The sequence below is a fragment of the Callithrix jacchus genome, chromosome 9 (genome assembly GCF_049354715.1).
Source record: "Callithrix jacchus isolate 240 chromosome 9, calJac240_pri, whole genome shotgun sequence".
In the NCBI taxonomy this organism is placed as follows: Eukaryota; Metazoa; Chordata; class Mammalia; order Primates; family Cebidae; genus Callithrix; species Callithrix jacchus.
In genome coordinates, this window is record NC_133510.1 from 68,244,408 (window position 1) to 68,268,631 (window position 24,224).

Here is a 24,224-nt window from a genome sequence, read left to right on the forward strand (position 1 = left end):
AACATTTTTATGTATGTCTTCCTGAACTACTCTGATCACATCCGTATTTCCTTCTTCAAACTGTTGCTAATATCCATGCCATCCAAAGCCTTTGCTCTTTGTGTAGCACCAAACCAAGTGATATAGATTAAAAGTTTCAACCTTCATGTGACAAAGTTAAGCAGCAATACTGAGCCCCTTCTTCACATAAAGAGTACTGTACATGGGGAGCCCTGTCTCTCCACCCCCCCCCGGGGCGGGGGGCAGCGGCAGGCCCACTCCCAGTAAAAAAAAGAGTAGTGTACAAAAATGAGTCGCAACCAGTGCCCTCAAAGAATTCAGTCCAGGGGGAGAGGCCACAGGGACTACAGACCAAACAAAAACCCCAAGAACTATAATACCATGTGGCGTAGTAGAGTTTCACAAGGCCATGAAAATGAGTTCAAACTACTGGACAGGGAATGACACCTTACAATTGTACAGAGCTTGCAGCTTTCATTTTTTTTTTCACACAGGCTCATAAACTTGTTTTTTAACTAATGAAGAAGTTGAATTACTTGCCTGGACTGCTAGTGGAAGAGTTGGGACTAAAACCTAAGTATATACATATGTACATGCACGTAATACATTGGTTACTCATAAGCTGCTGCCAGCGATACCTGATCACTCCCAGATGGAAACAGCAAGCTGACACAGCCTGAGCTCCACTGGCCAGGTTAACCAGGAGGCCAGGCCATTGAATGCCCTTCTACCAGGAGGCTTTACGGAGCAGTCCTGGGGAGGACTGAGTCCTCCACTTACATTGTCACACTGCCTCTAACCCATCTACCTCTAGCTATCATCAGACCACCAAATATCTCGGGAGGGTGGGAGGGAGCCTAGAGAGACAGCAGGTGGCCTCTGTGTTGGGATCCACATTCATTGGATTTACAGAGCTTCCTTCCTTCCCAGTTCTTCTCCCCTCATTTCCACTCTTTCACTTTGGTCTGGCAACATTTTCCTCTCTCATTTGTCCACTACTCCAATCTGCTTTCCCTCAGCCCCCCACATCCATCCCTTTTCTGGTCCCCTCTCTACCTTCAGAAGCTAACAGAGGTTTTTTACCATTACACTGAACTTTGTCATTCTGTTCACATTTCCTTGTCTACTTGGACAAGACCGGAAAGCTGCTTTTAGACAACACAGCCCAGGGCTGCCACTGGGTGAGGGACCTGCAACCCTTCACTGCTTTGGTGCCGGGCCACAGCTGTGCAGAGGTTCTCCACGTTAGCTGAGTTCCCCCACCTTTCTTTCTCCCTCCCTCCCTCCTTCCTTCCCTCCCTCCTTCTCTTTCTCTTTCTCTCTCTCTCCTCTCCTTTCTTTCTTTCTTTCATGCACTCTTGGTGCCCAGGCTGGAGTGCAGTGGCACAAAGTTTCGCTCTTGTTGCCCAGACTGGAATGCAATGGCACGATCTCCGCTCACCACACCCTCTGCCTCCCGGGTTCAAGCGATTCTCCTGCCTCAGCCTCCCAAGTAGCTGGGATTTCAGGCATGTGCCACCATGCCCGGCTAATTTTGTATTTTTAGTAGAGACAGGGTTTCTCCGTGCTGGTCAGGCTGGTCTTGAACTCTCGATCTCAGGTGATCCGCCTGCCTCAGCCTCCCAAAGTGCTGGAATTAAAGGCGGGATCCACCAGGCCTGGCCCGCTCCCCCGCCTTTCTAGGGAGGGAGAGATAGACATAAACTTGACTTTCAACATTAAGGAGTTGATTACCTACAGGAAAAGCAGTGGCAGGGAGTCACCGCCCCAACCCTCGGCTGAAGGCCTTGTGGCATGGAGGGTCCCCAGTCGGGACTCCAGCTCCCACTCTGGCACCTTACAAAATGAAACCACCTCCGCGGCATCTCGAAGGGGCTGAGTAACCACCCCACTGACCGTCCAACCCTGTCTCGGGAAAGAGCCTCCCGGGCCTCCCGCTAGGCCAGGGCCCGAGGGTCCCCTCCCAACCCCCACCCCTCGCTCTTCCCTGACCGCCCGCCCAGCCCGCCGCCCCCGGCGGCTGGCGCGGGCGGTGCAGCATGCGGCAAAGCTCTTTGCATAAATTATGCTCATGACGCAGCAGCTAAAAAAATCCAAGTAGCAGAAGGAGGGAAAAAGGGGGGGAGGGATAAGGGGGGGTCGTGGAAGGGGGGAACGAGGAAAAATATATACCTGACCGACCCCCACCCGGCTTCCCCTTCCCGCTTCCCGGCCGTCCCCCTCCGCCTGGCGCAGCCCGCGGAACCCCCTTTGGCTCTGCCCAGCCCAGGCTAGGGGCCCGGGGGCGGCGGCGGGTCCCGACCAGCTCCCGGGCCGAGCCGAGCCCATCCAAGCCGCACTGGCTTCTTTGTCTGCGGGCGGCGGCCGCCGTGGCCCCGGTCCCGGCCCCCTGGCCCGGGCTGTGAGATGAATCTCTAATCGGTGGCCGCCGGGCACCCGGGGCGAAAGCGGCTCGGGCTCGGGCTCTGGTAAGTAGCGGGGTCCTGGGCGGGGAGGGGTTTGCACGGAGGGGGAGGGGGCCGGGCAGGGGAGGTTTCGGGTTTGGTTAATATGCAATGCCCGTAATTAGCATAATTTATATATTTATGATAAAGAGAAAAAAAGCCTCGGGGCCGGGGCGGCGGGATGCGGGGCCGGGGCGGCGGGGAGCTGTGGGAGCAGGACGGCGTGCGATTGCCCGCCTGGGGCCGGACACCCGGGGGCCGCGCCCTCGCCCGCCCGTGGGCTGCCCGGACCTGGAGCGGAGAGGGCGGCCGCCAGGTGGACCCGGTGGGGAACCCGGACCTGGCCCCTCCCCGTTTCTGTCCCTGGAACCCTGGTGGGGTTCGGACCACAGGGGACGCTCTGCACAAGCGGATCCCTACCCCGCTGGAGAACACGGACGCCTGGGTTCCCGGCGGTTAGGGCCAGCTGGGGCGGCCAGGGTGACCTGTCAGAATTCTCCTGAATGAACAAACTCTGGGATGACCGGTGGGACTCGGGGTTAGGGACCCGGGCGTTGCTGGAAGGGTGGGGCAGTGATGGGAGAGTCACCATCGGGCAGAGCATGAGCACTTCATAAATATTTAATAACGATAATATTATTAATAAATATTCATAATAATGGGCCCGATGTAGGCTCCCTGGGCAGGCTCACCTGGCAAGGCCAAAGGAGCTCCCAGCATACCCTGTACCCTCCACTTTCGCGGCAGAATTCCCCGCTTAGCCGGAATGGAAGCCTAAAACCGTCACAGAACCGTGTGCTGCTGGGCAGGGGTAAATCTGAAGAGTTCAGGAAGCCTTCCTGGGCCAAAGAAAAGAGGCTCTTTGCGGAGATTTTTAACCTCATCTGCCCTTCCCCAATTCCTTGTTCCAAGAGTAGAGGGCTGGTCTCCAATTGTTCATATACATGTATCCCACGCCCCTTATTTGGCAATCTAAGGTAGTCGACATTGACTGGCAGAGGCCTTCTGAGGAATAATTCCATATATTCCATTTTGATTCAAGTCCGGGTGTTCAAAGTGATACTTCTGTTACCTGGTACTTCGCTTAACTGCTGTAGAACTTCATTTCTTCATTGGTTCAACAAAAATACCTGCTCAGTGCCATGCTCTGAACAATTCAGACAAAACTTCTATCATGGAGTTTTTTCTGGGGGTGGACAAGTAGATGCTAAACATGAAAACAAACAAGGTAATACCATGAAGTGATTGTGCGTGAGTGTGTGTGTGTGTGTGTGTGTGGCCATTTCTTCTGTTTTGAACTTGGAAATACTTCCTGGCAGTTAAGAAAAGTGAGTCAGGGGCCAGGTGCCATGGCTCATGCCAGTAATCCCAGCACTTTGGGAGGCCAAGGCAGGTGGATTATGAGGTAAAGAGTTTGAGAACGGCCTGGCCAAGGTGTTGAAACCCCATCTCTACTAAAAATACAAAAATTAGCCAGGCGTGGTGGCACTCGCTTATAGTCCCAGCTACTTGAGAGGCTGAGGCAGAAGAATTGCTTGAACCTAGGAGGCAGAGGTGGCAGTGAGCCAAGATCATGCCACTTCACTCCAGCCTGGCCGACAGAGTGAGACTCGTGAGACTCGGTCTCAAGAACAAAAAAAGAAAAGAAAAGTGAATCAGAAGAAATTTGCTCTTGTAATGTTTGTTTATCTTCATTTTGACGGAATTTGGGATAAGCTTATATTCTCGTCCCCAAGATATACTCACCGTATAATTATCTGAGTAATCTTTCCCTTTTTTTCTTTCGAGACGGAGTCTCACTCTGTCACTCAGGCTGGAGTGCAGTGGCACAATCTTGACTCACTGCAAGCTCCAGGTTCAAGTGATTCTCCTGTCTCGGCCTCCCGAGTAGCTGCGATTACAGGCATGCACCACCACGCCTGGCTAATTTTGTCTTTTTAGTAGAGATGAGGTTTCTCCATGTTGGTCAGGCTGGTCTCAAAAGCCTGACCTCAGGTGATCCGCCTGCCTCACCTCCCAAAGTGCTGGGATTACAGGTAAGAGCCACTACGCTTGGCTCTACTCCTATTTTTTTGGTCACCTCATTACTCTTTTTTCTTTCTTCTGTATGTGTGCCTAGCTGGTCTAACAACAGCTTGGCAAGACTGTTAGCTCTGCTGATGGTTCAGCGTGTAGGGTCAGGGGCCCGTCTGGAGCAGAATTGATATCCTCTGTTTTCTAGTGTCTCCTGAGTCTTGGGGGCCAGAGCAATCCCCATCAGCCTTCTCCTGTTTCCTGAGAGGAGGCTCTGTGTGGTGTCAGGAGAATGGGGTTTGAGGAGGTGGACAGAGCCTTGAAGTTTGAATCTGCCACTGACTCTCCAGTGTCCTTGGTCAAGTCACCTGACCTCTCTCTACCTCTGTGAACATATAGATAAAAATGAAGATGGTTAGCTGAGTACGGTGGCTCACGCCTGTAATCCTAGCATTTTGGGAGGCTGAGGCAGGCGGATCACCGGAGGTCAGGAGTTCAAGACCAGCCTGACCAATATGGTGAAACCCCATCTTTAAAAAAAAAAAAGAAAAAAAAATGGAGATGATTGTGGTAAAAGCATCATGCTAAGCATTTCATTTATATGATCTATATCATCATCATCATCCCGTAGGGCTTGCCTATTTAATCACCATTTTATTTATTTATTTATTTTTATTTTTATTTTTTGAGACGGAGTCTTGCTCTGGAGTGTAGTGGTACAATCTCGGCTCACTGCAACCTCCACCTCCCTGATTCAAGCAATTCTCCTGCCCCAGCTTCCTGAGTAGCTGGGACTACAGGTGCCCACCACCATGCCCAGCTAAGTTTTCTATTTTTAGTAGAGACAGGGTTTCCCCATGTTGGCCAATCTGGTCTTGAACTCCTGATCTCAGGTGATCCTCCTGCCTTGGCCTCCCAAAGTGTTAGGATTAAAGGCGTGAGCCACCACACCACCTGGTCAAATTAGGCAAGGCATTTCTACTAGATCTTCTACTAGGATCTCAGGCTATTTTAGGGAGTTTGGGATTTCCCAGTCCTTCTCCTGAGTATCTTGGAATACTGCTCTAAACTCAAAGCAGGTCCAGAGGAGAATGACAGGTAGAAAGAACAAAGTTCTCTTCCCCACTGAAAATCCTGCATGGCCCTGGACCTCTTTGGATTCTCAGGGTATGCGAATGCCTTAGCACTTGTAGTTCCTTTTACCCCTGAGACTGCTTGGGGTTTTGTTTTTATATTTATTTATTTGGGACAAAGTCTTGCTCTGTCACCCAGGCTGGAGTGCAGTGGCATGATCACAACTCACTGCGGCCTTGACCTCTGGGGCTCAAGCAGTCCTCCCACAAGTGTGCACCACTACACCGGCTAGTTTTTTTGTTTGTTTGTTTGTTTTTTTGAGTTGGAGTCTCGCTCTGTTGCCCAGGCTGGAGTGCAGTGGTGCAATCTTGGCTCACTACAACCTCCACCTCGGGGGGGGGTCAAGCATTTCTCCTGCCTCGGCCTCCCAAAGTGCTGGGATTACTGGCATGAACCACCGCGCCTGGCTTAGTTTTGTTTTTTGTTTTTTGTTTTTTAATCTTTTGCAGAGAGGAGGAAAGTGTCAAACTCCTAAACTCACATGATCCTCCCAAAGCACTGAGATTATAGGCGTGAGCCACTGTGCTCAGCTCTGCCTGGGTTTTTAGATGTTAGCAAGGAAAACAAGGGGTAGGTGAGCCATTTGCTAGCCAACCAGTGTCTTGCCAGGCCCCATCCAGGGGTTTTTCAAACCTGACTCACTGGAGAAAGAAGGCAAAGGAGAGGGCCCTTGGTGTGCTCTGCTTCCCACGCCAGCTTTAACCAGAGCAGCTCTGCTATGATCTGTGTATGTATTGGGATTGTACTGCTGGGACGGGGATAGGAGCTCCTTCTCTTGAAACAGACAGCTGATTGTCTCTCCCTCTTGGCTGTCAGGCTGTGGGCACTACATAGCATCATGGGCTCAAAGGAGTCCATCCAGATGTGCTATTTATGCAGTCATTGGGGAAATGGTCAAAAAGCAAACCAAAGATGGCCTTCTAGTCACTGGAACCCAGCCACAGCTGAGGCTTGAAAAATAATCTGGAAAGTTCCTGACAAGGAGATGGAGCAATTCCAGAGGAAAGTCTGCATAGATTCCAAGCAAGGGGAACACACAGGGCACAGCTCAGAGTCAAAATGCTAAGTGTCTACTTGTCAGAGAGGTGTTGATATCACATACATGTATAATAGGAGCCATCTAAAGGTTAGACAGAGAGAGATGGCGTCAGATCTGGAACAAGGGAGGTCTTGGACTCTGCTCTGCCTGGATTTCTGGTGGGCTGAAATCTGGCTGGTGGGTTGGAGTGGGCTTAGGTGTGGCTAGAGGCTCTGTCTCAGGACGGACTTTGCTCTTGGCTTAAAGGACCAGACACCAAGGACCCAGGTCCTCATAGCTCATAAAATCTTAAGGGTGGAAGGGATATGAGAATCACCCAAGCCTTATCACTACTTGAATTCTACTGACACAGTCACAAAGTGGACACTTGTCCCTGCTCAACCACTCCCTGTGAGAGGCCATAATTGGCAGCAAAGAGCCAGAGGCCACAGTGAGACTATGAGCACGCTTTACTCTGCTCTCGAGCAGATGGCTTGCTGCTCTACGATGATTGGCTACTGCTGCCTTACGCCTAATGACCTTCTTTGGAATCGGAAAATTCTTCTCCCCATGAAACGTATGTATCAAGCTGTAATGCACCCAGATTCACCTTGCATAGCTTTCATTTCGACTTTGTCTCTTCCTCTTATTTTCTTTGCAAATGACTTCTATATTTAACAACTTTCATAGCTCATCCCAATTCCTACCCAGAAGTGATGGTAAATTGCCAAGTTCTCTGAAAAACTCATGGAAGACTACCATGTACAAAATCTGGGGGGATAGGAGTTTAAGACTAGCCCTGGCAACATAGTGAGACCTCATATCTACAAAAAAAAAAAATTAGCTGTCCATGGATAGTCGCAGCTACTCTGGTGGTTAAGGCGGAAGGCTCACTTGGGCCTGGGAGTTTGAGGCTGCAGTGAGCCATGGTCATGCCACTACATTCTAGCAAGACCCTGTCTCAAGAAAAAAAAAATCAGAGGGGATACATCACCCAAGAAGGAGGCTAGAGCCCCAGTGAGGTAGGTGGATGCTTACCAGTTCTTCCAGAAAATTCCTCTGCTCCTCCTGCACCCCCTCATCCTACCTGAAAGGGGAAGGCTCAATTCCTCTTTTTTTTTTAATTGTTAGGTATCTGGAATTGCTTGCCCTCTCCTTGACCCCCAACTCTAGAGAGGTTAGGGAGGGAAGAGGAGGGAAGGAACCTCATGGTTCTCCTTACCTGGTTGATCAGGGAACATTCTGCCAAGCAATGAAGATGCTAAAACCCCAAGGGATAATCCAGCAGTTCCATTCCTAGGTATATACCCAAAGAATTGGAAACAGGTGTTCAAAAAAAATTATACCCAATAGTCATAATACACTATTCACAATAGCCAAAAGTTAGAACAACCCAAATAATCCACCAACTAACGAACGGATAAACAAAATGTAGTATATCTATACAATAGAATATTATTCAGCCGGCCAGGCGTGGTGGCTCATGCTTGTAATCCTAGCACTTTGGGAGGCCAAAGCAGGTGGATTATGAGGTCAAGAGATCAAGACCATTCTGGCCAACATGGTGAAACCCCATCTCTACTAAAAATACAAAAATTAGCTGAGCATGTTAGGTGGGCGCCTGTAGTCCCAGCTACTCAGTAGGCTGAGGCAGGAGAACTGCTTGAACTTGGGGTGGAGGTTGCAGTGAGCCAAGATTGCACCACTGCCCTCCAGCCTGGCAAAAGAGCAAGACTCCATCTCAAAAAAAAAAGATTATTCGGCCATGAAAAAGAATGAAATTCTGACACATGCTACAACGTGGATGAACCTTGGAAACATGCTAAGTTAAAGAAGCTAGACACAGAAAGCCACATATTCTTTAATCCCATTTACATGAAATATCCAGAATAGGGAACTCTATAGAGAAAGCACATGAGTAGTTGCCAGGGCTTGGGTGGTGGCAGTGGAAGGTGAAAGACTATTCGTGGATATGGAGTTTCCTTTTGGGTTGATGAAAGGGTTCTGGGACTAGACAGTGGTGATGGTGGCACAGGCGTGAACGTACCAGATTCCACTGTATGGTGCACTGTAAAGTGGCTAAAATGGTTAATTGTATGGAATGTGAATTTATCTTAGTCTGTTTGGGCTGCTTTAACAAAATACCATGAACTGGGTAGCTTAAAAACAACAGAAATTTATCATAGTACTGAAGGTGGGAAGTCCAAGCTCAGGGTGCTGTTGTCTGGTGACGGCCCACTTTCTCATTAACCGAGCCTTCTTGCTGTGTCCTCACATAGTCAAAGGGGTCGAAATATGTCTCTCACACTAGGGTCTCGCTCTGTTGCACAGGCTGGAGTGCAGTGGCATAATCACAGTTCACCACAGCTTCAACCTCCTAAACTCAAGTGATCCTCCCGCCTGCCTTGGCCTCCCTAAATGCTGGGATTACAGGCATGAGCTACTGTACCCAGCCTCAGGCCTTTTTTATACGGTCACTAATCCCATTCCTAATTACCTTGCAGAGGCCCTACCTCTTAATACTATCACCTTGGGGATTAGAATTTCAACACATTAATTTGAGGGGGAAGGACACATTCAGACCGTAGCAGAAGGGAAAGGTGAATCCAGAACACCCCTCTAGGCTTTGTTTCCCCATCTGTCACATGCAGATAATAATGTCCCCCATTCCCCACGCCCCCAGATTTGGCATGAGTAATACAGCAAGCAATTTGTGTTACATAAAATGCCTAGCATACAAGATACACTCAAAATAAATCTTAATTGCTTTTTTCCTATAAAAGTGTCTAAACCTATTTGCCTCATTTTTTTCTCTCTCTCCCTCTGTCTCTTTCTGTTTTGAGACAGGGTCTGCTTCTGTCACCCAGGCTGGAGTGTACCAATTACTGCTCACTGCAGCTTCTGCCTCCCAGTTTCAAGCGATCTTCCCACCTCAGCCTCCTGAGTAGCTGAGACTATAGGCATGCACCACAATGCCTGGCTAATTTTTTATTTTTTATTTTTATTTTTGGTAGAGACAGTGTCTCACTATGTTGTTGCCCAGGCTGGTCTCGAACTCCTGGACCCAAGCAATCCTCCTGCTTCCGCCTCCCAAAGTGCTAGCATTACAGGCATAAGCCACTGTGCCCAACCTATTTTCTTTATTTCTTATGACTGTGGTTTGTGGCTCCAGCCAGACAACCTGTCCTCACACGAGGGCTTTGCCCACAGGCTGTTCACCATCTGGGATGTCTCACCTCCTCTGCTACAGGCCACTGTGGTCTTTGGGTCGCTGTCACAGAGTCATCCATGGGGTGACTCTGTGATGTTCCTCCACTGAATCAGACTCTCTCAGAGTAGTTGGGGGAGAAGGTCTAGGGATCTGCATTTATATTTTTATTTTCAAATTATTACTCTGTACTTTATTTCATATATTTTTTCTTTTTTTCCATCTCTACCTATTTTGAACATTTATTTGTTTTTTGAGACTGAGTCTCACTCTACTCTGTACTTTGATACAAATACTAAAATTTTTACTAAATGTTCCAGGAGACCACTTTAATTTATTTTATTTTTATTTAATTTAATTAATTTATTTAGTTGTTTTGAGATGGAGTCTTGCACTGTCTCCAGGCTGGCGTGCAGTGGTGTGATCTTGTCTCACTGCAGCCTCTACCTCCCAGGTTCAAGCGATTCTCCTGCCTCAGCCTCCCGAGTAGCTGGGATTACAAGTGCCCGCCACCACAGCTGGCTAATGTTTTGTATTTTTAGTGGAGACAAGGTTTCACCATGTTGGCCAGGCTGGTCTTGAACTCCTGACCTTGTGACCCACCTGCCTCATCCTCCCAAAGTGTTGGGATTAAAGGTGTGAGCCACCTCGCCCGGCCTAATTTATGTTTTTACCATCTCTTCCAGGAAATCTGCCCAAATTTCTGTCTTGCTCCTTACCTGAGTCTAAGGTTCTGAGTGTCAGGGTCAGATTCACCTTGGGTTCTACTGGGTGTGCTCTCTCCCATTTGACTAGCGGAGCCCCAGGGAAGATATTTGGCTCTTTCTTTACTCTCCTCACCTTAAGCCCAGATGTTCCTGGTTCTTCTGAATGTTGATTCTCCTAGGACGCTGTAGGAAATGCAACACTTTAAAGTTCTTAGAATTCTGTTTTTTCGCCATTCCTGTTTCTTAGGGAGGCCGAGGTGGGTGGATCACTTGAGGTCAGGAATTCAAGACCAGCCTGGCCAACATGGTAAAACACTATCTCTACTAAAAATACAAAAATTAGCCTGGTATGGTGGCATATAGCTGTAATCCCAGCTACCCAGGAGGCTGAGGCAGGAGAATCAGTTGAACCCGGAAGATGCAGGCTGCAGTGAGCATAGATCGCACCACTGCACTCCAGCCTGGGCGATGGAGTGAGATGCTGTCGCAAAAAAAAAAAAAAAAATCCTGTTTTTTGGTTTTTTTTTTACTTCTACAGATACTTGGTAGAGCCTAGCTTCTCTGTCTTCCTACGATTCTATTCTGACTTTTCTAGATGGTATAGAAATTGTATTACTGTGTTACATCAGCCTTTGCCTTTCCAATCCCATCTTACCCAGGATGTGCTAGGTGTGGGCCGGCCCCCACCCAACCCTGACAAGCGACCATGGATCCTGGAGCTGGGTCAGAGTCATCTCTGACTGTCAATGAGCAGGTATCTTCTGGGGTGGAAGAGTGTGGGGTAAGGGTGATGGAGCGAGGGGTGTGGGCAAAGGAGGAAGACTCCACAGGACCCCTCATTATCTGTTTCTTACCAGACTTCACGGCCACTTCACCTGTCCAGAGGTACTTTCCACTTAGGATTTCTCAGGGCCTGAGTTTGGGGAGTTAAGCTGTGACTTTATTTATTTTTTATTTTTTTGTAGAAATGGGGTTTCACCATATTGGTCAGGCTGGTCCCGAACTCCTGACCTCAGGTGATCCACCTACCTTGGCCTCTTAAAGTGCTGGGATTACAAGCATGAGCCACCACACCCAGCCAAGCTGTGACTTTAAGATGTGAAATCAAAATGTACATCACATGTTTAAGTTTACATGGGGAAAGTTTTGACATCAGGTAATTTACTCTTTAGTTTTTCTTTTTGCTTATACACATTTTCTTTTTTGCAAATGACTATGTCATTTTTTTAAAGGAGAAAAAAAGGCCAGGCATGTTGGCTCACGACTATAATTCCAGCACTTTGGGAGGCCAAGGTGGTGGGTCACCTGAGGTCAGGAGTTCAAGACCAGCCGGGCCAACATGGTGATACCCCGTCTCTACTAAAAATACAAAATTTAGCCGGGGGTGGTGGTGGGCACCTGTAATCCCAGCTACTTGGGAGGCTGAGGCAAGAGAATCACTGGAACCCAGGAGGTGGAGGTTGCAGTGAGCTGAGATCGTGCCACCGCACTCCAGCCTGGGTGACAGAGCAAGACTCTGTCTCCAAAAAAAAAAAAAGAAAAGATGAACTCTGAAATTGGCGTGAAGTCCCTCATAGGGCAAGCTGGAGGAAGCACAAGAGCTGCTTTTGGGATGTATTCACTCATCTCATATTCTCCTGATGGGTCACATTGTCAGTTTTTCCAGCCCAGTTTGGCTGGATCCACTTTCAGGCTTAAAGAGTGTGTTGTGAGAGTGATTTCAGGCTCAGGCCAGATGCAGAGAGGCCTGACACAAAGCTGTTTAATTTACAGACTTTGTCTCTGATTCTCCTATGGCCCAGTTGGCAGGGCTACTATGATGGTGATGAAGAGCCAGTGTGGGGCATCTGGGCATGGGAGGGAGACCAAGTGTTCTGAGGAGGCTCAAGGTCCGCCTGTGTTGCTCATGCACGGAGATTGCCCTTGAGGTCTGAGCATGCCCACAGTAGGTGGCAACAGGAGCCACAGGACCACAGGATAAAAAGCTGCAGTCTAGGAGCGGCCAGGCAGAGAAGGAGAAACTGCCTCTTACGGATTCTTGACCTTTGTTTCAGGAATTTAGCTTGCAGGGAAATTGAGCCTTTACTCCAGAGTTTTGGAAATAAAGGAATCATGGGCCATAAAAGTTACTCAGCATTGTAGAGCATTCATTTTCCATCCCTTTATCTTTGGGGAACTTTCAGATAGTTTCAAGGGAAGTGGAGAGGGATTTGCTTCCTGGCCCGTCTTAAGCTGTGGGTACCATGTTAGGAGCCCTCAGAGCCACGTGCCAATATCCTAGCTGCCAAGAGGACATCCTTCCAAGTTGTAGGATAAGCCATCCACCACTCCCTGCACTGAGTCCAAGAGATGGAACAAAGAGAAATTAGCTCCCAAATGGTCTGGCTCTGGGGGACATTTTCTAGCTTGTATCAGGCCCTTCTCCCTGTCACCAGGGCCTGCTTTCCTCCAGCAGCTCCTTCCCTGGAATCAGGGAGCTGCAGCCTGCTCCAGGCTCTGGAATTCTCACAGAGCACACAACCCTCTGGACAGAAGGTCTACATCCCGAAGTGCCCTCCCGTCTCTCCCCCAGCCATACCCAGAGCTTTGGATCCTGTAGCTCTACCAGCCCATCCCCCAGCAGTGTCTCCATCCTCTGCTTGCAGGTCATTGTGATGTCAGGTCATGAGACCATCCGAGTGCTGGAAGTCGGAGTGGATGCCCAGCTCCCTGCTGAGGAAGAGAGCAAAGGACTGGAGGGCGTGGCTGCCGAGGGCTCCCAGAGTGGAGACCCTGCTGAAGCCAGTCAAGCTGCTGGTGAAGCTGGGCCAGACAACCTGGGCTCCTCTGCAGAGGCAACTGGTACGAGGCCATCGCTCCCACCTGGTATTGCTCCACCTGAGTCCCGAGTCCCTCCTGTGGTCCCTGGGGAGCCAGCATGAGTCCTTGGGGCCCAGGTGGTTTTAGGGTCTTGTCTGCCTGCCCACTGGACAGCCTCTGACCACAGCCTGTGCCTCTGGTCAACTGCCAGGGCTCCTCTACACTCTTTGTTTCTGGAGCTTTAGATCTAGTTTGAGTTACTTCCAGGCCTAAACTAGGATGGATCAGGGTGAGGTGGGAGGAGACTGGCAGCACTCAGCTCAGGGGATTGAATCAACCTCAGGGGGCCCTAGATCTAAACCACATTCTCAGGTCCAGTGCAGAGAGGACTGGACCTTCAGGATCCTGCCAGCCTTTCCAACTCAATCTTTTTTGTAGCAGAGCTGGGAGGTCCCAGGAGCTGAGGAGGATGGGAGGGCATCTTACCTGCCTCAGATTAAAGATACAGATTAGGTAGGATCTTGTAGAACCCCATAGATTTATAGATGATATCCCTCTCCAAAGATGACCTTAAGGTGTGAGTGTGATTCTCTTGCAGTATTGCAGTGGGACAGCCTGGGCTGTTGAAGAGACTGAGCTGTGGGGGATCAGGCACAACTCCCTGGCCTTGGGGTACCCTCTCATCAGTCTTCCTCATTAACACTTGCAGAGTAGTCATCTCTTTTTGCAGGGAAGCCTTGGGCCTCCTTTTTCAGTTTCCCCATAACACCCCAATTCATTTCCCCTTGACTTCTGCTGTACGTTCCCCCTCCCCTTAACTGGAGATCTGGACTGGTGGGGGTGGGCCGAGAAGAAAAGGCAAGAAGAAAGCAAATGAGAACATGCAAACTTCAGAGAGCAACAGCTCCTTAACAAGAAAACCGCATGAGCACACATTGCTTGCTCTACCTTCATGTCAGTGTGTGAATTCCTTGGAACCCTAGTAACCTTAGTCATTTTCTTTTCTTTTTGGATAAAGGAATGACAAGAGACATGACCATTTTTCCCTAACCTGGAAATGCTCTGCTTCCATGTGGAGGCCAGGATGGGTCATCAACTGTTCCCAAGGGGCAGTGCCCTGGAGAACAGGCAGGGAAGACAAGGACCCTGTGTCTGCCACTCCTTCCATTCAGCATAGTCGCTGTGGAGTGGAACCCCTTTTCAGAAAACAGGGGAGGTTTCTCAGGTGTATTCACTGTGCCCTCACTTCCCTTTTACCCATTTATCCGTCTTCATAGCTCATTTCCTCTGGTGCCTTAATTCTGCTCCTTATCCAAATCCACTCTCCGAAATGGATCCTAAATCAATGATTTTCATGAGTGTTTGTGTAGTGTGCATCTCCTTCCAGGGGTTTGTGTGTCTAAGCCTTTCACAAAAGGCTCCTCCTCTATAAAGGAATTTTAGTCATCATCAAGCAGCTAAGGGAGGTATTTTGAGATGGCACCACCTAAGCTGCCAGCTTAGAGTGATGGAGACTTTCTAGGTGTGCAGTGTTAAGAAGGGTTTCCCACTGGATGCAATGGCTCACGCCTGTAATCCTAGCACTTTGGGAGGCCAAGGCGAGTGGCTCATGAGGTCAGGAGTTTAAGACCAGCCTGGCCAACATAGTGAAACCCCGTCTCAACTAAAAATACAAAAATTAGCCAGGTGTGGTGGCACCCATCTGTAGTCACACCTACTTGGGAGGCTGAGGCAGGAGAGTCACTTGAACCTGGGAGGTAGAGGTTGCAGTGAGCCTAGCCCACACCATTGCTCTCCAGCCTGGGTGACAGTGTGAGACTCTGTCTCAAAAAAAAAAAGAAAAACAAAAGATGAAGAAGAAGGGTTTCCTGTTATTAAAACAAAACAGGCCAGGCAAGGTGGCTCATGCCTGTAATCCCAGCACTTTGGGAGGCTGAGGTGGGTGAATCACGAGGTCAGGAGATTGAGACCATCCCAGTTGACATAGTGAAACCCTGACTCCTAAAAATACAAAAAATTAGCCAGGTTTGGTGGCACATGCCTGTAGTCCCAGCTACTTGGGAGGCTAAGGCAGGAAAATCACTTGAACCCAGGAGGCAGAGGTTGCAGTGAGCTGAGATCATGCCACTGCACTCCAGCCTGGGCAACAGAGCAAGACTCCATCTCAAAAATAAATAAATAAAATAAAAAATAAAACAAAACAAAACTAAGTAACAGGAAGCTTTTTCAGGATGAAAACAGAGTCTATTGGTTTGTGTCACTCTAAATTACTATCCGGTCTTTGTCACACATACATATTTTTATTGGTGTGGCCACTAAAGGTAGACTAAGTAGTATGACACCACCACATAATTTCATGTATGTGTGTCTTTTATTGACATAGAGTCACACACCTGCTTCTGGTTTTGGCCATTGTCAAATTGTCTGGGTTTTCATTTACATAAACAGTGCTGCTTTGAATGTTTTTATATTGTTCCTTTAAAAAATTTTTGTGTATGGACTGGGGGCTATGGCTCAAGCCTGTAATCCCAGCACTTTGGGAGGCCGAGGCGGGTGGATCACAAGGTCAAGAGATTGAGACCATCCTGGTCAACATGGTGAAACCCCGTCTCTACTAAAAATGCAAAAAATTAGCTGGGCATGGTGGTGCGTGCATGTAATCCCAGCTACTCAGGAGGCTGAGGAAGGAGAATTGCTTGAACCCAGGAGGCTGAGGTTGCGGTGAGCCACGATCGCGCCATTGCACTCCAGCCTGGGTAACAAGAGTGAAACTCCGTCTCAAAAAAAAAAAAAATTTTGTGTGTGATATAGTCTACTAAAATTTACTTTGAGGCTAGGCGCAGTGTCTCACACCTGTAATTTCAGCACTTTGGGAGGCCTAGACAGGCAAATCTCCTGAGGTCAGGAGTTTGAAACCAGCCTGGCCAACATGGTAAAACCCCATCTCTGCTAAAAATATAAAAATTAGCCAGGTGTGGTGGTGCACTCCCGTAGTTCCACCTGTTCTGGAGGCTGAAGCAGGAGAATCGCTATAACCCGGCGGGAGGTAGAGGTTGCAGTGAGCTGAGATTGCACCATTGCACTACAGCCTGGGCAACAGAGCAAGACTCCATCTCAAAAAATAATAACAATAAAATAAATAAAATTCCCTTTGAAGGGAAATTAATTATTAACATAGGAGGAAGTCATTTCATGAAAAATAAAAAATCTTGCTATCCATGAGAAGAAAAGTAATTGACTTTAAAGTGCAACATCCCTGTTAAGCCAGGAAATAAATAAGTGGTGATAAAACCTATACTGGTGGGTGGGCATGGTGGCTCATGCCTATAGTCCCAGCACTTCGGGAAGCTGAGGCAGGCAGACTGCTTGAGCTCAGGAGTTCCAGACCAGCCTGGGGAACATGGCAAAACCCCCTCTCTACAAAAAAATAAAAAATTAGCCAGGAGTGGTGGCACATGCCTATAGTTACAGCTACTTGGGAGGTTGAGGTGGGAGGATCATTGAGCCTGGGAAGCTGAGATTGCACCACTGCACTCCAGCCTGGATGACAGAGTGAGACCCTGTCTCAAAAAAAAAAAAAAGAAAAAACTAGTGAGTGGTGCTGTGGAGAAGCAGGTACACTGGTGATGGTTCTGTGAGTTCATTTAGTCTTTCCGTACAGTCTAGCAGGAAGCAGTAGAAGCCCTAATGTATGTAAAACCTTGGACTCCGTGGTCCTGCTAAATATGCCCTAATAAAACGAACATTTTGCTTCTTTAGAGGGTAAGCTTTCATCATTTATGTTTGTCACTTTCCCATTTTCTCACTTACTTGCTATGTTTTCTTGCATTTTGTCCAACAAAATGTTTTAAAATTTTTCATATGTTCAGGCTCTCATTATGTTTGCTGATCTTTTTCTGTTTTATTTTTTTAATTCATTTTTATTTTTTTCATAGAGATAGCATCTTGTTTTGTTGCTCAGGCTGGTCTGGCAACTCCTCAGCCTCCCAAAGTGCTGGGATTACAGGCGTGAGCTACTGCACCCAGCCTGATTTTTTTTTCAGTAGTTAGAAATGTATCTTCCCTCCACAGAGGAGATAAACCTGTTATTTTGTTTTCTTTTACTATTTTATAATGCCTTTGTTGGTGTATGCTTGTCTCTTTAATTCTTTAAACTACCTGGGTTTTATTGTTATATGCTGTGAACAGTATAGTCCTGAGTTAGGGTGACACCTTCCCAAATTGAAACATGGGCCAGGACTGCAGGGTTGGACAGACTCTTGCAGTTATGTGATTTAGTGGTTCCCACTCTTGGCCATATCGCAGGGGAAGCTTTAAAGGAAAAAAGAGAGACGAGGTAACTAGCCTCCACTCCTGGACATTCTGATTCAGTAGGCCCAGATTAAAGCCTAGAAATATATGCCCAGCAGTATTAAGAAGCCACTAATCTGGCCAAGCATGGTGGCTCATGCCTGTAATCCCAGCACTTTGGGAGGCTCTGGCAGGGAGATCACTTAAGATCAGGAGTTTGAGACCAGCCTGGCCAACATGGTGAAACCCTGTCTCTACTAAAAATACAAGAAAAAAAAATTAGCCGGGCATGGTGGTATGCACCTGTAATCTCAACTACTTGGGAGGCTGAAGCAGGAGAATCCCTTGATCCCCAGAGGCGGAGGTTGCAGTGAGCCTAGATCGCGCCATTGCACTCCAGCCTGGGTAATAAGAGTGAAACTCCGTCTCAAAAAAAAAAAATTAAAAAGCCACTGATCTGGTCCAATATCCATCACTCAACTCCTAGGCTCCTTTTAACTCACTATATATTAAATAATAACCCTTCTCCTCATTGTTGTGTGGCTGTGAAGAAGTTTCCTGGTAGGGGTACCCCAGTACCTGCATAGGCCAAGGTACCAAGATCAGGCAAAAAGCTGCAGGTCACAGGAAGTTCCTCTAGAAGCTCATCGAAGCTGCTCACTTGACTTTAGACCTCAGGGAATAGCAGAGATAAGCCGGCTGTCCTGGAGAGCCCCTGTGATCCTGTAGTGCAGCACAGACCTGTCCAGTTTTCAGGGACTGTCGCTTGCAGGACTTTGCCCTTCAGGAACCCCTGCCCCTTCCCCAAGCCAGCAGCTGCCTCAGAAAGTAGCCTGGAGGTAGGGCAGACAGTGATTCAGTGGCTGGATGAACCAAAGACAGCTGCTCCCATCAATTCTAGCTCCAGCCCTCCCTGACATATGTGTGCTTCAGGCCCCTCTGTTGACAATGTGACGGTTCTTACAGGGCCAGGAAATGAGGGCTAACACTCACCCACATATCTCCTTCAGCTAGATATGGGAAGGGGTGGTTAACCTTCCAGAGCTGGCACAGCGTTCCCCAGCCTCCTAGCCTCACTACTGCAGCATTCAGGAAGCTGTCTCATGGGCCAGGGAAGGCCAACGATCGATCTGGGGCTCTGTAGCAGTGCAGCATGGGACTGAGGGTCACTGCTTCAGGCTGCAGATGGGATGTCTGTACTGCTATGGTGACCCTTCCACTCACGTCAGGTTCACTCCTTGTCCTTCTTTCTCTCAATGCCTTGTGAAGTGAAGTCACCCCCGGGGATCCCTCCAAGCCCTGCCCCTGCCATTGCCACCTTCAGCCAAGCCCCAAGCCAGCCTCAGGCATCGCAGACTCTGACGCCGCTGGCTGTACAAGCTGCCCCCCAGGTAAGGGCTGCCCCGGGAGCTGGACAGAGGGTTGAGGGCAGGAGTGGGGCATGGGACAGCCAGCATGGGGAAGCCATGGGATCTGGGAACTTCACTGGGCAGGGCGGGGAAGGGGCTGTGGCTTGAGGGAGGGACTCTCCTATTAGGCACCTCCAGCCTCACCCGTGCCTAGATCAGGCCCATTTGGAAAAGAGAATCTGCATTTGCAGGATCATCTCCTTGGGTCCAGCCAGGATTGTAGAAATAACATTAACTCTTTCGTGCAGCCAGAGTTTTTGTTTATCGAATGACTGAATGAATATCCTTGCTGGCCCTCCAGTGGGTGCCTGGAAAGAGTTAATGGATTGTTCAGAGTCCTCATTTAGAGCCAGGGAGTGGCCCCAGCACTGGTGAGAGGCTGCCTTCAGGATCTTGCAGGCAGGCAAAATTCCCTGTGCCTTTCCCTACATGACCTGACTCCCAGGCATCCAGCCAAGGGCATGGTCCATCAGAAACTTCTCGGAGGCCTCTGTGGGCCCTTGACCACTTGGTTCTGTCAGCCTCTGCTCCCTGGCCTGTCAGCAAGGGCCCGCAGAAAGCCTGGCAGGCAGCAGACTCTGGCTTGGGAGACCTGTGCCCCCTTCCCTTCCTATGAGCAGGGTCGCCGTGCCCTGTATTTGGGCGACTTCTCTGGAGGCAGGATAGTTGGTCCAGGCACCCCCTCTAACGTTTGGGCCTCCAGCTAGGGTTTGGCTCTTCCCCATCCTCATGTGGCCTTTGCCCCATTGCCCTCAGAATGCTTTGTTTGTGCTCAGCTGGGTCTCAGAGACCCAGTGTTTGCGCTGTCAATGTTGATTTTTTATTTTTTCTTTTCTTTTTGAAATCTTGTTTGCTTTTGCAGGTCTTGACTCAGGAAAACTTAGCCACAGTTCTGACAGGAGTTATGGTTCCAGCAGGGGCAGTTACTCAACCTCTTCTTATCCCCATCAGTATTGCAGGTCAAGTGGCTGGTCAGCAGGGGCTGGCCGTGTGGACAATTCCTACAGCAACCGTGGCTGCCCTCCCAGGACTAACTGCTGCTTCTCCTACGGGGGGAATTTTCAAGCCACCTTTAGCCGGTCTCCAAGGTAACGGCAACTCTTCCCAGGACTGCACCAGGCCCCCCACCACCCTCCACTGCACCCCTGCACGTGCGCTTGCCATGTTGGACTCAGAACCCACGGCCCACCCGGGGCGACCGCCCTGGAGTCCGGATCCGGTGTCTTGGGCACCTGGCCGCAGAGCTGCTGCACCACCTCGGGACTGTAGGCTGTGACACCACGCTGGCCCTGCAGGCCTGTTTTACTTCAGCCAGCTGTCTGAGACTGCCCCTCTCCCCCCGTGCCAGAACTCACCCCATGACCAGCCTCCTGCGAAGGACTGCGAGAAGATTCAACATCTGGTTCTTGAACCTACACATCTCCTGGCCCCAGGGAGGGGGGATGAGAGATGCTGGCACATGCCAGCCCTTCAAGGATCAAGGGAATCATGGCTGCCTGCCCCACTGTGCCCACTGCCCCCACCCCCTCTCCTTCTTGTGCCAGATCCCTTGGGATTGGAGCGCTGTGGGCAGTGGCTAGGTGTTTGAGCACCTCTGTCTCTGCCTTGCTCCATAGCAGCTGCTGTGCTGAACACCGCTCTCCCGGCACCCGTACAAGCTGCCCCACCAGTACAGGCCTCCTCGACGGCCCAACCCCGGCCACCAGCCCAGCCCCAGACGCTGTTCCAGACCCAGCCGCTGCTGCAGACCACACCTGCCATCCTCCCACAGCCCACTGCCGCCACCGCTGCTGCCCCTACCCCCAAGCCAATGGACACCCCCCCACAGATCACCGTCCAGCCTGCCGGCTTCGCATTTAGCCCAGGAATCGTAAGCTGCTGCCCTCACCCAGGGCTGACCAGGGATGGACGGAATCACGGGCCGAGGGTGGAACTGACCCTTCCCACAGTGAAGGATGAGCCCCCCCGAAAACAGCCCTTTTACAACACATCAGCAGAGATGGGCTCCTCTGAGGCCTTCTCCTCGCAGCTGCCAGCCCATCCATCTCAGATAAAAGCAGACAATCTGCCAAAAGGGCTGGGCACATTCTTCAGAACCTCAACCACTGGACCAGGCTTGGAGGGTGGGATGACGTCTGGGGATTGAAAACTTGTGGGCTGTCACTAAGGTGCAGCCAGAGCTTACAGCTCTATGCTGGTGTCTGTCCAGTATGGCTCCTGGCTTGGCAGTGGGCGCTGATAGATGTGACTAGGATCACATCAGCCTCTCCAGTGTGGCCCTTCTACCCTCCCAGGCCTGGCCTGAAAGATTAACCAGAGTTATTATTCCATGACTGTGGCCCCGCCCTTCCCTGCTGACCCCTGCAGCCCCTAGCCCTGGAAACCATCCAGCCAGTAGACATGGGCCTGAAGCCCACATTCACATCTACCCACCCCAGTGCCCTCTTCCCTCTGCCCAGGGCTCTTCTCATCCCTTGGCTTCTGAGCAAGGCTCTTCCTCCACCCACAGATCAGTGCTGCTTCCCTCGGGGGACAGACCCAGATCCTGGGCTCCCTCACTACAGCTCCGGTCATTACCAGCGCCATTCCCAGCATGCCGGGGATCAGCAGTCAGATCCTCACCAATGCTCAGGGACAGGCAAGTGGCCAAAGACAGGGCTGGAGGGTGGGGACTGTGGAGAGGCTGGCCAGGGGAAGGCAGCCAGGACGTGGGCTGTGGGTTCTAGAAACTTGAACAGATGTCAAGCTGTTGTTCTTATCTCCTGTGTGGCGGCTTTCTGCCAGTGCTGAAGCTGGGCAGGGGTGTAGCCACCTCCCTGTCCTGGAGGTAGGGGTTTTCTTTCTTTCTTTCTTTTTTTTTTTTTTTTTTAAGATGGGGTTTCACCATATTGGTCAGGCTGGTCTCGAACTTCTGACCTCAGGTGATCTGCCCGCCTCAGCCTCCCAAAGTGCTGGAATTACAGGCGTGAGCCACCGTGCCTGGCGCTTATAGGTGGAGGTTTTCATTTATGGAGCACCCGTCTTGTGGTCCGGCTTTGTACTAGGTGCTTTCTCATACATCATCTCACTTTGTTTGGAGTACAAATCTATTAGATGCAGATTTTTTTTTTTTTTTTTTTTTTGAGATGGAGTTTTGCTCTTGTTACCCAGGCTGGAGTGCAATGGCGCGATCTCGGCTCACCACAACCTCTGCCTCCTGGGTTCAGGCAATTCTCCTGCCTCAGCCTCCTGAGTAGCTGGGATTACAGGCACGCACCACCATGCCCAGCTAATTTTTTGTATTTTTAGTAGAGACGGGGTTTCACCATGTTGATCAGGATGGTCTGGATCTCTTGACCTCGTGATCCACCCGTCTTGGCCTCCCAAAGTGCTGGGATTACAGGTGTGAGCCACCGCGCCCGGCCCAGATTTTTTTTTTTTTTAGACGGAGTCTTGCTCTGCTGCCCAGGCTGGAGTGCAGTGTCACAATCTCAGCTTACTGCAACCTCCACCTCCCACGTTCAAGCAGTTCCCTGCCTCAGCTTCCCCAGTAGCCACCACCAGGCCTGGCTAATTTTTGTATTTTTAGTAGAGACAGGGTTTCTTCATCTTGGCCAGGTTGGTCTTGAACTCCTGACCTCGTGATCCACCCGCCTCAGCCTCCCAACATGCTGGGATTACAGGTGTGAGCCACCTCACTGGGCTAGATGGAGATTTTTATTCCCATCTTACAGGACAAAAGGCTGAAGTTCAGAGCAATTAAGCCACACAGCTAAAACGTGGCAGAACAAGGCAGGTCTCTCTGAAGCCATATCCTGACATATTCCTGCTCCACCATAGCTCTGAGGCTGGAACAAAGGAAGTAGCCTCTAGAGTGTGAATCCTGCATTTTACTAATGCAGAAATAGGCCAGAGCTGGTTGAGTGATTTGTCCACTAGTCTCTTTCCCTGGTGGTGTGGGGATTTGGGTTTGCGGTAGAGCTGGATGCTATCCTCACACCTGGGGTCCCTGCTTTATTTCCTCCCAGGTTATTGGAACCCTTCCATGGGTAGTGAACTCAGCTAGTGTGGCAGCTCCAGCACCAGCCCAAAGCCTCCAGGTCCAGGCCGTGACCCCCCAGCTGTTGTTGAACGCCCAGGGCCAGGTGATTGCAACCCTGGCCAGCAGCCCCCTGCCTCCACCTGTGGCTGTTCGGAAACCAAGCACACCTGAGTCCCCTGCTAAGAGTGAGGTACAAGGGCTGGGGGTGGTGGGGATGGGGCAGGCTCTGCTATTTGGCATGGCTGGATCCCTTTAGACTGCCAGGCAGGACAGTGTCTTCTGAAACTCCTAGGAGAGCCGGGTACCTCCTAAAATCAGGGAGGTCCCAGAGTAGAAAGCCCACCTGTGTCCACACAGGTTCTTCCCCGGGAAACAGCACCACGAGACCCCTCACTCACACACAATCAAAATATGCATGTGCCTTCAGAGGCCAGTGCTGTTCTAAGAAGGTCAGGGAGGTAGGTGGTGGTCAAAGCAGACTGGGCCAGGATCAGCTTTAGGGTGAGCAATCTTCTGAGAAGCCCTGGGCATTCAGCTTTGTACCCCTCCTCTACCCCTCCATCTCTCCACCCCTCCACTCCGCACTGGGGCTTTGATTTACTCATTGCTCATTCTAGGAGTATCTTTTGAGTGCCACTTTTTCCCAAGTGCTGAAAACACAAAGATGAATAAGATGCCCTCCTAGCCTTAGGTAGCTTGGCATTAGAGACAGTTACAAGTCAGTGGGAAAAACTCACAGGGACGCACAAATAAGGTGGTTTGGGGCCCCGGAGAAAAGAGCTCTCTACAAACTTGGGGGTTAGCAAGGCTTCATAGATAAGGGACATTGGACCATTTTAAAGAGAGGAAGCCAGGCATGGTGGTGCTCACCTGTAGTTCGAGCTACTCAGGAGGCTGAAGCGGAGGATCACTTGAGGCAAAGAGTTCAAGGCTGCCATGTACGATGATCATGGCTGTGAATAGCCACTGCACTCCAGCCTGGACAACACAGCCAGACCCTCTCTAAAGATACGAAGGGAGGAGTTGGATGTGAGAGTGTTTTACCTTCAGGAACTGCAACAAGTGTCGCATGCTAGAGCAGCAGTTCTTACACCTGTGCATCAGAATCCCTGGAGGGCTTCCTGGAATGAAGATTGCAGGGTCCCACCTCAGAGTTTCTTATTTAGTAGATCTGCAGTGGC

At 50.0% G+C, this 24,224-nt stretch overlaps 1 protein-coding gene and 1 long non-coding RNA gene across 12 annotated transcripts in view; one reads left to right on the forward strand and one right to left on the reverse strand.

The window, feature by feature from the left end:
- The first annotated feature begins 2,009 nt into the window (after window positions 1-2,009).
- The window catches only part of POU6F1 (POU class 6 homeobox 1), a 28,005-nt gene continuing 5,790 nt past the window's right edge, over window positions 2,010-24,224 (forward strand). Inside the window, exons 1-8 of one of the 11 annotated variants that reach the window (XM_035256744.3) lie at window positions 2,010-2,468; window positions 11,184-11,278; window positions 13,170-13,389; window positions 18,883-19,004; window positions 19,885-20,110; window positions 20,639-20,892; window positions 21,532-21,660; window positions 23,030-23,233. In XM_035256744.3, coding sequence (XP_035112635.1) covers window positions 11,231-11,278; window positions 13,170-13,389; window positions 18,883-19,004; window positions 19,885-20,110; window positions 20,639-20,892; window positions 21,532-21,660; window positions 23,030-23,233 — 1,203 coding nt within the window. In that variant the 5' untranslated portion in view covers window positions 2,010-2,468; window positions 11,184-11,230. Of the gene's footprint in view, window positions 2,469-11,183; window positions 11,279-13,169; window positions 13,390-18,882; window positions 19,005-19,884; window positions 20,111-20,638; window positions 20,893-21,531; window positions 21,661-23,029; window positions 23,234-24,224 lie in introns of those variants that run through there. The other 10 variants (XM_035256747.3, XM_035256748.3, XM_078336619.1 and 7 more) reach the window with 10 other exon arrangements.
- On the reverse strand, window positions 12,589-13,161 carry LOC144577617 (uncharacterized). The gene is made up of 2 exons (XR_013521891.1): window positions 13,103-13,161; window positions 12,589-12,860 (listed from the first exon to the last, which is right to left on the reverse strand). It is a non-coding gene; the product is annotated as an uncharacterized LOC144577617 (long non-coding RNA).